This window comes from Halichoerus grypus, chromosome 3 (genome assembly GCF_964656455.1).
Source record: "Halichoerus grypus chromosome 3, mHalGry1.hap1.1, whole genome shotgun sequence".
Taxonomy (NCBI): domain Eukaryota; kingdom Metazoa; phylum Chordata; class Mammalia; order Carnivora; family Phocidae; genus Halichoerus; species Halichoerus grypus.
In genome coordinates this window covers 5,320,853-5,333,460 of record NC_135714.1, presented here as the reverse complement: position 1 = coordinate 5,333,460, position 12,608 = coordinate 5,320,853, and the positions used below count along the sequence as shown (strand labels likewise).

At 43.0% G+C, this 12,608-nt stretch overlaps 1 protein-coding gene across 5 annotated transcripts in view; it reads right to left on the bottom strand.

Moving 5' to 3' along the window:
- EVC2 (EvC ciliary complex subunit 2) overlaps window positions 1–12,608 on the bottom strand; it is a 127,934-nt gene that overhangs the window by 79,379 nt on the left and 35,947 nt on the right. For all 5 annotated transcript variants that reach the window (XM_078068374.1, XM_036085913.2, XM_078068372.1 and 2 more), the window contains 2 exons: window positions 6,125–6,259; window positions 2,548–2,687 (listed from right to left, as the gene is read on the bottom strand). In XM_078068374.1, the coding sequence (XP_077924500.1) occupies window positions 2,548–2,687; window positions 6,125–6,259 (275 nt within the window). The remainder of the gene's footprint in view (window positions 1–2,547; window positions 2,688–6,124; window positions 6,260–12,608) is intronic.

Genomic DNA, 12,608 nt, shown 5'->3' with positions numbered 1-12,608 from the left:
GAAAGCAAAGAAAGGAAAAATAAAAACCTAATATAACCAATAAAGAATCCTATGTGTTCAGATGGTGTATTTGGTATAAATGGATCTTCCAAAGATCGTGGCCCCAGACTGAGCATCACACTGCTCTCATGAAGGCCTACCCCTCTCATACCTCCTCTCTGTGGACATTCTACAAGCAGAAGACCCAGAGATCTACCAAGCAGTAAAACTGATGGATGCCCCCTCCTCTCCCACTCAAACAAGTAAACAGAAGCCAGAACCCTAGGGAGGCATCCTGAGTTTTTCCCTCCCCTGCAATGTGCAAACTACACCCCCCTGGGCAGACCTATTCAGCCACATGGCAATCAGTGACCAAGTTTTGTAGGCTCTTCCTGCATATCCCTCTCCTCCCCAAGCCTATAGCACCTGCCCTCATCATACATCCACATCTCCTACATCCCCTGGACTTACCCTTCTAAGCCGTTCTCCATTTGTATCCAGACTGGCCTTCAAGAACACGACTCTGCCCATATTAACAGGCCTCTCTCTGGGTCTCCAGTGCCCACTGTGGAGCCTGGCATCCAGAACCCTCCACAGCCTAGCCTCTGCCTCACCCGGAGTCTTCACCTAAGTAATTTGACCCAGGGCACATGGTAGTGCAACCCAGACGTAAACCTGATCTAACTCCAGGGACCACTCAGTGGTGCTATGCTCTGTGCTATTTTGGCCCTTGCTTGTGTCCCTGTCCATCTCTCTCACAGGCTGCCCCCATGGCAGGGACTATGCCTGTTCATCGTCTAGAATATGGCTTATACAAAGATGGGTTCTGTTCTTATTAAGAGTGATCCAGGTAATTTAGAAAAACTATCACATTGAAAACAATTAGAAGAGCTAGGCAAAAGCAAAATTAGGTTGAGACCATCCGAGAACTAACAAGAAGTAATAAAAGACAAGGTCAAGACCTAGCAGTACAAATAAATTCAGAGAGGTAGGTAACCCCTTATCTGGGGCCACTCCGTTCTGAAGGGCGCCTGCTAAATGCCAGAAGAAGCAGCCCAAGGGCTGATAAACTCTGCAGAATTCTCAACAGATCTATAGAACTGGGGAGATAGAAACTCAAGTCCAGGGATTCCAAGAAGAGGTCATCCTGATGAAGTCCCAGAGTCTTCGGTTGGTAAAAATGCCTTAAAAGTAAAGATAAGCCAGAAACAGAGAAGCCCTTAAAGGACCTGAAGCCCTGCTCTGAGTGATCTCAGTCTCTCAGTCTCTGACTGGGTGGAGGTAATCCACAATTACGCCCCTAGCTGCCTGGAAGTGGATAATCTCATCCTAGTGCTCGACTGTCTTCCTAAATGTTCACATACACTGTCAGGCACACAATCAAAACTACCCAGGCACAGGAGGAGACTGGGAAATAAGATCACAAACTAAGAGCAACAACAGACAACAGGCACAGGCCATGGTAAAATAATAAAGTTTCAGAGATTTTAAGATAATTAGGCATCATATGTTTGAAGAAGTAAAAGATAAGACAGAATTTTAGAAGATAACTGAATGCTTAGAAAGGAAACGTATAAAGAAGCCCTCTTTAAATATTTGCCAAAAGGACAGGAGGAAAGGCCAAGCTGATGGGCCTTGCCGAGTGAGTCGGCTCGTGGACCGGGACCCCCAGGAGAAGCCCTGAACAGTGCAGCAGCATCCTGATAGGGAGCATGTGCCCTGCAGCCAGACTGCCTGGGCTTGAGCCTGGCTCTCTCATTTACTAGTGTGCACCCCGGGACAAGCTCCGCAGCCTCTCTCAAGTCCCCATCCACAAGATGGTAAGAACAGCAATACCTGCTCTGTAGGGTGGCTAAGAGGATTACGAGTTCGTATTCATGAAATGTTCAGAACTGCGTCCGGCTCTAGGTTCTGCTGTACACAGGTGGTACATTATAAGTATTTGTTAAATAAATAAAAAGAATGGAATTCAGTTCAGCAAACACACTGCCTGGCCTGGCCTCTCTCTCCAGCTGCCTCTTCCTTTATTTCTCTGTACTCAATACCCCAATCCACACATCAGTCGTACCAAGCTACTTTGCTTCACCAAATGCATCTTGCTCATTTCCTATCCTTTCATCTGCCCTTTCTTCCCTCTGCCTGAAGTCTTTCTTCTCTTAATCCACTTGGAAAGCCTACATCCATGCTTCAAGGACAAGTTAAAATATCTCTTCTGAGAAGCATTTGCATCACCCTCTTGGAAGTAATTACTTCCTCTTCATGGCTCAGCTAGTCTGGATTTTCCTTTTACCATGGTGTTTATCAGACTTTTATGGTCACTTCTGTTTATGTGTCTGTTTTTCCCATTAGCTCATAGCATGAACTATGTCTTATTCATCCCTTTCCCAAATACTAAGCATAGCAGTAGTTCCATGATGACTACTGAATAACAAATGAATGATTAACTGAATGAATGAATGAATGAATGAATGAAATGTACTCAGTGTTTGCTCTCAGGCCAGTGCTGTTAAAGCATTCATCACATCCAAGCAAGTATATGTAAGTATATGCATGATTGAGAATTCTTACTCTTCTAAAGCTTGAAGCATGCTTCCGGGGTCCTCTGAAGACAGAATGTCAATCATTTGGTCATTGAGAGCAAGGTCTTCATTGACACCATCGGCTGATGTGAACTGGGAGTGTTCCAGCTTGCTCTCATGATGCTGAACCTGCAGGGAAATTTCAGGGACAACTGAATGGGCCTTCGTGAATGTCATGTGCTGAGAACGTTGAGGGAAGGCAGGGATCTGCAGTCAGAGAACCTTGCTGGCCCCATCACTTGTGAGCAGGGTAAACTCAGATAAGACACTGCATTTCCCTGGGCCTCCATTTTCTCATCAAAGAATGGGATCATAATTGTAGTAGCCCTGCACAGGGTTATTGTCCATTTAGACAAAACAATGGATGGAAAGGTCTTTGCAACCTGTAAAGACCTATAAAAATACCTCACCAACATAATCGCCATCACCATCACCATCACCATCATCACCATCATCACCATCACCATCATCACCATCATCATCACCACCATCACCATCATCACCACCATCATCATCACCACCACCATCACCATGATCATCACCACCATCACCCCCATCACCATCATCATCATCACCACCATCACCATCAGCATCACCACCATCACCATCAGCATCACCACCACCATCATCACCACCACCACCATCACCATGATCATCACCACCATCATCCCCATCACCATACCATCATCATCATCATCATCATCCCCAGCATCATCACCATCACCACCACTAACAGCAGCACCATCATCAGCACCATCATCATCACCATCACCACAATCATCGTGCAGAGAGAAATTCCAGTTGGCAGATGGACTTCAACTTCAGGCATCTGGCTGGTTTCTAATCAGAATATAGAATTGTCAAATGGAAGTGACATGGGAGATAATTAAGCCCAACCCAATGATTGGATAGATATATCTGTTTTGTCTTTATTGTTGATTCTGCAAAATGGGTGATAACTATAGCTAATATTTAAGAATTCCTGTCCCCGTGCCTTGTATGTGTTATTATCACAAAACTGTCACAACAAAGTAAGTACTGTTGCCCCATATTACATATAAGAAACCGAAGCTCAGAAGGGTAAAATAACATCATTTGCATTCACACAGCTCATGAGGAGTCAGGGTTGGAATCTGGTCCCAAATCAATCTAACTCCTAGGGTAGAAGGAGTGAAGTGTTAGAAGAGGTGAAGAAGGCTGTCTTGTGTTTTATAGCACACTGTCTCATTGGTTGCCTCAGGCTTCCAAAAATAAAGTAAAATGTGAAAAGAGTTCATTCTGTGAACTTCAAGGGTCTTCAGACCTTAAATCAACGCTTTTCTCTCCTCTCTGCAGGTGTAACGATCAGCCTTTCATCTCCAGGAAATGATTCCTGCTCCTTCATCAAAGCAGCAGGGAAGTTTTGTTCTGTGATGGATAATGGCTTTGGGAGAGAAGCCCAAGGTCTGATGAGAGGGGCCCTTTCCTCCTCCTCCCTTTTGCCTGCCATGGACACTGTGGGCTGATCTCACTTTGAAATGACCATCCCCTCCTCTGGGAAGCAGACACCAAGTGAATAACAGGGACAGGACCTCCAGCCTCCAGACACAGCCCCCAGAAGCAGGTCCAGCCTACACTTGGCCACTTGAAGCAAGTGTTTAACTACATGGGCCTCAGTTTCCTCAATATAAAGTGAGGGGGAAAGATGACAGATGTTCCCTTCAAGGTGCTGGGGCCCTGGGTGACACTGAGTCACAGGAGCTCCAGCCTTCCCGGATGCTTACTCCCCGCAGTGCCTTCTGGTGGCAGCTCCGCAAAGCTCATCTCACTCAATGAACTACCACCCTGATTTCCTTCCCGTCTGTCCAACCACTGATGGACCAAGGGCTCATTCATTCTCTCACACATTTTTTCAGGGCCTTCCAAGCACCAGGCTCCATACTAGGCAGCGGGGATGGTGGCAGATACCATCTGTTTTCTACCCATGTCCCCTCATCCTTACTGCTTCAGTGTCCACTAGCCCAAGATCCACCAGCCAAGACCTACACTTCTTTCCCTAAAGGCTTTCACTGGCCTTCAGAGCCCATGCCAGGGAAATAACATCACCCTCTGTCCGGGCCCCTGCGGGAGTGCTCACAATACTGACTCCTTCTGTGGCCCTCCATCTTGTACATGTCCTCTCTTGGGGCTACGTGTTCCAGCCCCCTTGGAAATTAATATACATACCTTAGAAATGCCCACCAAGGCTGGAAGGGGGAGGCTCATTTAGGACATCCATAAATTTGTTAAAGATAGCATAGTCTCTCCCCCTCCTCATACACGGATGGTTCCATTAGATCTAATGAAAGGGTAGCTGTCAACCAGGAGCACGCGAACTCTTGGAGGTATAAGTGGACCCTTTGATCTCACTACAATGCCCTCTGTACCTCCCCTCACTCTATAAAATCTGTGGACTAAGGTCTGGACTTTGTGAGAATAGCTGCACAGCACCTGGATCACCCCCGACCTGATCTCCTGTCAGTAAGTTATCCTGAATAAAAGTCTGCATAAATGGTATGGAGTGGCCTGCTTATTCTCTGGTCTCCAAATGCCTTTTCAGTGGGGAGGACAGTCCTTCCTCCCCCACCTTCTAACAGCCCCTTTGCCCCCATGTCCTCAACCAATGACCAACAGGGTATGATATATACTCCAGCTCCTTCCCTCCTCGGGTGGGATGACTACTGTCCCCAGAGGTCCCGGGCAGGGTGAAGCTCCAGGGGCCCACAGTGGTAACCTGACCAGCTGCCTTCCCTTCCTGCCTCACCTCCTGACCCCACACCAATACTTCCTGGGACCACTCCCCATATAAACTACTTGCATTTGGACCCTGATCCCGGGCTGTGCTTCTGTGGGAACCCAGAGCAAGACAGGAATACAGAGACTAAGACGTTCACAGACGAGCCCAACAGATTAGGAGGTGTGCTGGGTGGAGTCTACAGAAGCTAGCGCAGGAACCTGGAGATGGGGCTCCCATCCCAGCCAGAACTATGCTCATGAAGGGCAGAGAGGATCAAAAAGCCTCTGGTGTGAGCGTGGTGAGCTCATGCTCTCAAGGAATGCTGAGTCACTGGGTGGACTGGGTCTGAGGTGGAAAGTGGACAGTGGCAGCAGAAGTGGGCAGAAGCCGGCGATGGGGGCTCCCCAAGCTGGGCCGAAGTATCCAGTCTCCCCCTGAGGATGAAGTGAGTCTCCAAAGACTTGTCAGCAGGGAGTGTGGACCAGGACCTGAATTAGCGTGGCATGAATGCAGAACTGGCCACACAGATAGGTGCTCGGTTATTCAGTCAGACTGCAGGGGCCCTCAACCCTGGCCACCTTCTGGAATCATCCAGGGAACTTTAAAAATGACTAATGACAGGGGCACATCCTGGGACGTCCAGTCAGAGTCTCTGCATGTGAGCCTGGACATAAGCGTGTGTCTGTCATTTCCCCAGGGATTGGGACATCAATCCAGGGCTGAGACCCATTGAACTGGAGGATAAACGTCAACCTCACATCTACTGCCAATCGAACTACCCTCGAGGAACACAACATACATGGAGACTCACCTGATGTCCGATGAGCAGGCTTCCCTTCAAACACTGATACCGAGCCATGAAGAAAAGCGTGACCCAGGTCAGCACAAAGGAGAGGATGGAGGCTGTGAAGAATCCTGCCGCATGAAGGCCATGGTTTGGGACAACCTAGGGGACCAGAGGCGGTGGGGGAGGGGTGGAATTGTCCGTGGTCACATTTCACATCTTTCAGTCAGGTCATAAGGAAGAGTTACAGCAGAAGAAGCATGGAGGCAGCGAGACGGGCCTGACTTTGGACCCAGCTCTGTCCCACTGGCTGAAACCATCTTGGCCTGAGACCGTCGCTGGACTTCTCTGAGCCTGTTTCCTTATAGCCTGACTTCCACACAGCACATCTGAAGCACTGAGCAGGACAAACACTGCAAGGAACCCAGCACGATGGCTTGCACACAGTAGGACCATCCACCCCAAGCCTGGCATATGGCAGGCCCCCAAGAACTGTACATTCCTGAATCCATCTGTAACAAACCTAAAGCAGCACTAGGGATCTGTGAGCTGTTTCGAGTCAGGGGCAGAATCTGTAGTGTCCTTCCCTTCTCCCCACACCGTCTGCTCCCCCTTCGCAAGAGCTTTAGAGGGGCAACCCACAGCCCACGCTGGCCTTCAGGACCACGCTGGAGGATGCACAGGGCAGGGAAGCATCACACAGCGGGAGGCGGCTGGCTGCCAAGCAAAACCAACAACCTGGCTTAACACGCCCAGCCCTCTCTCTCTCCTCAGAGGCATCCTCTGGGCTCCAGCCAGCGAGAGCCTGGGACAAATATGCATCCGTGGCAGGCCAGGAGTGGCTGGCATCAAGCCGCTGTGAGAAGCTGCTAAGTGCTAGACGCTGCAGCTTCAGGTTCAAGACCACAGCAGCAGATAGCATCCGATAAGCACTCGGATTGGGTCAGATGGGGGACTGAGCCTGCGCTCACACTTAACCATGCATCTGAACCAGGAGGACTTATGGAAACACGCATCCCTGTGCCCCACCCTGGGCTCCTGATTCACTAGACCTGGGGACAGGGCCTCAGAAGTGGCTTTTCCAAGTTCCCAGGGGCTGCTGCTGTGCTATTTGTCCGAGGAACACACTTTGAGAATGGCTAGGCTAAGGGTTTCACAGGATGAGTCTTAACTCCTTGAATTCTCCCAAAGACACTCTGAACAAAAGAAAGAGCTCTGGATTTTTAATCCTACAGATCTGGATTGAAATGCCGCCTCTGTCAAAACAGTTGTGATACCCTGGATGAGTGACTTGACCTCCAGCAACCTCACTTCTCTTGTCTGTAAAATGGGGATAAAAATACATCCTAGAATGAGGATTAAATAAAATAGTAGTATAGAGATTAGCACAAAGCTTGGCTCATTGATTAATCAACAATTATTTACTGAGTATTTACTGTGTCCCAGGCTGTAAGTTGGGGTTCTTTCTCCATTTGTGTGATTATACTCTGTGTGGGCACTGACTGGGTCTGACCCAGGTCCACCGCCTATTCACAGGTAAGGGGGACCTGTAAACAGGAGAGCGGGTGAAGCCTGGGCTCAGGACTCAGACCACCTGGGTGTGGCACCATCTCTGCCTTACTGGTCATGTAGTATTGGTCAGATGAGTTCATTTCTCTTTGCCTCTGCTCCTTCCCTTGCAAATTGAGACAGTAGCCCTCCAAGAGTTGTACTGAGGATTAAACAAGAATATGCATGACGTTGAATGAAATCATTAAAAGAGTGTCTGGCTTTAATACTTGCTCACTAAACACCAGTGATTCTTGCCGTGTCTTCCTTTGTGGGCTGTGTAAACGAAGGGAACTCCTTTGGTACAGTAATGGAGAAGCTATATGGTGGCCATTAATGAGTCATTTTATCAGAAGGTGGCCTCAAAAACAGACCTGGACTGAGAGCCTCACATTTTGATAACACTTTCATCCTTTGGAATGTTTTCACCAGTGTCCATACTCAAAAATAAAAGGGACAAAATATGTGTGTCCATAACAAGAGGCTTTGTAACGGTCAGCCCTTTAAGTCAGCAATTTCATGCCTAGGATTCTCTCCTCAGGAAATAATTCAAAAATATGCATAAAGGCTTATATACAAGGTTGTTTTGGTCTAGAAATATACACAAAGATTTGTTTATATGTAAGGCTATTTTGCAGAGCATCATATAAAGTAACACAAATGTGTATGGATCCTAAATGTCTCCAAAACAAAGAGTGATTATATCTTAAGTTTCTATAAATTATCCAATCCATATAATGAGCAATTACATAACCATTTTATTACTTTTAAAAAGCACAGTAATGTACGTATGTATACTAGGAAAAAGAGTTCATAACAGAAGTCAAGTGTTTAAAAAGAAAAGCAAATTTCCCTGTGTTACCTTCCCCTATCCACTCTAATCCAGCTTCCCAGGGACAAATGTCTTAAACAGATACTGATTTCAGTTTTTATGGTTTAGTTAACCAGAATGGTTAGTTAATTTAAATACTCTAAAAATTATGCATGTATCTTTATTTATTGATTCATCAAATTACATATTATTAACTGAATTCCTGTTTTGACAGATGTGAATTTAGGTCAGAATTTTTACCTTACAAATTTATAGGGTATGTAACCTATAAATATCCCTTTCTACACTTCCTTCTAATTTTAATGATTATTTTTAGTTTTTCAATTAGCTACTTTTGTACCTTCAAATTAAAAAATTAAACTTCAACTTTTATAGCACTTAATTTAGAGACTATTTCTTGTCTCCTTGTCATCTTACTAAAAAAGACAATGACATTAGTGTCCCACACTTGCCTCCAACTTGCCTTTCCCACTTCTTTCTTCCAGAATTTATTATCAATCCAATGAGGGCAAAGTAATAACATTTTAAGACATATGAAATAAAAAATCTTTTTTATATATATATGGTTTTTATATATTTATATATATTTATTTATATATATAAATATATTTATATATATTATATATATATATTTTATATGTATGGTTTATAACATATATATTTTGTTTTACAACCACAATTCTTTGTGGTTGTTTATAGGTTCATTCCAGAAACTAAAACTAAAAAAAAAATTTTAAAGATATTACTATTATGATGATTGGGAAAATGTTATTCACTGAAGAATAAAGTAAAAAATGTAATCCTGTATTACTATATACCTGCTCCTCAAAGCAGTATATTTCTAATTCAGTCCCTTTTCTTACACTTTATCAATTGTTCAAAATCATGCCATATTTTTAGTTTGCTTCAGATTGGACTGACACTCCTTTTTCTGTAACTTTTTGTTTTTCCTGGAGTTTCTCATTGCCTTTCTTTTTCCTTCCTGTTATATAGCATTTCCTTAATGATATTATCTGTTGCAGGGAGTGGATTCTTTTTTCTTAAACTCATCATTCCCAGAATGCTTTGACACTCTGATCTAATTAGGACTGGTTACTTTCCAGGCTTGCTGCACTCCTGTCATTTGGAGCCCTCTCTTCACACCTTTCTGTATTGTCACACATTATTCATTAAAGAAAAACTATGTTTCTTGGATCCCATTTCTTTCTTTTCCTTGGATGCTTTTTTTTCCCATGGAGTATTCGCAGTATTTATTTATTCTCAAGTTAATCTGTTTAGAAAAGAGTTTTTATTTCATATGTCTTAAAATGTTATTACTTTGCCCTCATTGGATTGATAAGTTGGCTGAATCTATAACTCAAGGTCCAAAATAATTTTTCTTTAGAACACTGGAGGTACCATCCCACTGTCTTCTGGCATAAATGTGTCTGATGACATCTTAAAAGGATCTGTTTTTGCTTTCTAGGAATTTTAAGTTTTCCTTTTTCCTTTGGAGTTCTGAATATTTAACCATTAAAATTTTTTAAATAATATTTTAAATTATAATAAAACACACATAACATAAAATTTACCATCATAACCATTTTTCAGTGTACATTCTAGTAGCATTAAGTACAATCACATTGTTCTGAAATCCCCAGCATTCACCCCCAAATCTTTTTCATCTTACAAAACTGAAATTCTGTTCCCATTAACACACTCCCCCTTCCATCCTCCCCCCAGCTCCCTGGCACGCATCATTCTACTTTCTGTCTCTATGAATTTGACCCTCTAAGAACCTCATATAAGTGTTATGACAGAGTATTTGTCTTTTTTGACTGACTTACTTCACTTAGCATTAAATCTTCATGGTTTATCCATGTTGTAGTATGTGTCAGAATTTCCTTCCTTTTTACAGTTAAATAAAATTCCATAGTATGTGTATATATTTTTTGTTTATCCATTCATTCACTGAATGGACACCTGGGTTGCTTCCACTTTTGGCTATTGTGAATAATGCTGCTACAAACACCGGTATACAGATATCTCTTTCAATTCTTTTGGATATATACCCAGAAGTGAAATTACAGGATTATATAATTCTATCTTTAATTTTCCGGGGAACAGCCAAGCTGTTTTATCTTTTTATTTTTTTGATAGTTACCATCCTAATATGTATGAGGTGGTATCATCATGGTTTTGATTTGCATTTCCCTAATGATTAGTGTCTTTTCATGTGGGTACTACATATATGTATAACTTCTTTGGAGAAATGTCTGTTCAAGTCCTTTGCCCATTTTTCAAACATGTTTTTTTTTTTAAATTATCATCGAATTATAGGACATTATGGACTGAATATTTGTGTCCCCCAAAATTCATATGTTGAAATCCTAACCCCCAATGTGATGGTATTAGGAGTTGAGGCCTTTGGGAGATAATTAGGTTATGAGGGTGGAGCCTTCATGAATAGGATTAGTCAGTCCCCTTATAAGGGAATGAAGAGGCCAGAGCTCTTTCTGCTCTTTGCCATGGAAGGATACAATGAAAAGATGGGCATCTACAAACCAGTAAGTGGCTCTCATCAAACACAATATCTGCCAACACTTTGATCTTGCACTGCCCAGCCTAAAGAATTGTGAAAATAAAAGTCTGTTGTTTAAGCCACTCAGTCTATAACAATATGCTATTGTAGTCCAAACTGACTAAGATGACAAGAGTTTTTTATATGGTGTGAATGTTATTTTCTCCCATTCCATGGGCTGCCTTTACAATCTATTGATTGTATCCTTTGATGCACATAAGTTTTTAATTTTGATGTAATTCAATTCACCTACTTTTTTTCTTTTGTCATTTGTGCTTTTGGTGTCATATACAAAAAAATCATCACTAAATCTGATGTTATGAAGTTCTCCCCTATGTTTTCTTCTAAGGGGTCTTACTCTTAAGTCTTTGATTTACTTTGAGTTAATTTTTGTAGATCCTCAGAAGAATAAACATTGTTAAAATGTCTATGCTACCCAGAGCAATCTATACCTTCAATGCCATCCCGATCAAAATTCCAATGACATTTTTCAAAGTGCTGGAACAAACAATCCTAAAATTTGTATGGAATCAGAAAAGACCCTGAATCGCCAAGGAAATGTTGAAAAAGAAAAACAAAGTTGGTGGCATCACGTTGCCCGATTTCAAGCTATATTACAAAGCTGTGATCACCAAGACAGCATGGTACTGGCACAAAAACAGACATATAGACCAATGGAACAGAATAGAGAACCCAGATATGGACCCTCAACTCTATGGTCAAATAATCTTTGACAAAGCAGGAAAAAACATGCAAAGGAAAAAAGACAGTCTCGTCAATAAATGGTGCTGGGAAAATTGGACAGCCACATGCAGAAGAATGAAACTCAACCATTCTCTAACACCATTCACAAAGATAAACTCAAAGTGGATGAAAGACCTCAATGTGAGACAGGAATCCATCAAAATCCTAGAGGAGAACATAGGCAGTAACCTCTTTGACATCACCCACAGCAACTTCTTTCAAGATACATCTCCAAAAGCTAGTGAAACAAAAGCAAAAATGAACTTTTGGGACTTCATCAAGATAAAAAGCTTCTGCACAGCAAAGGAAACAGTCAACAAAACAAAGAGGCAACCCACAGAATAGGAGAAGATATTTGCAAATTACACTACAGATAAAGGGCTGGTATCCAAGATCTATAAAGAACTTCTCAAACTCAACACCCAAAAAACAAATAATCAAGTCAAAAAGTGGGCAGAAGATATGAAAAGACACTTCTCTGAAGAAGACATACAAATGGCTAACAGACACATGAAAAAATGTTCATCATCATTAGCCATCAGGGAAATTCAAATCAGAACCACATTGAGATACCACCTTACACCAGTTAGAATGGCAAAAATGGACAGGGAAAGAAACAACAAATGTTGGAGAGGTTGTGGAGAAAGGGGAACCCTCTTACACTGTTGGTGGGAATGCAAGTTGGTACAGCCACTTTGGAAAACAGTGTGGAGGTTCCTCAAAAATTTAAAAATAGAGCTACCCTATGACCCAGCAATTGCACTCTTGGGTATTTACCCCAAATAGTGAAAAGAAGGGCCACATGCACCCCAATGTTCATAGCAGCA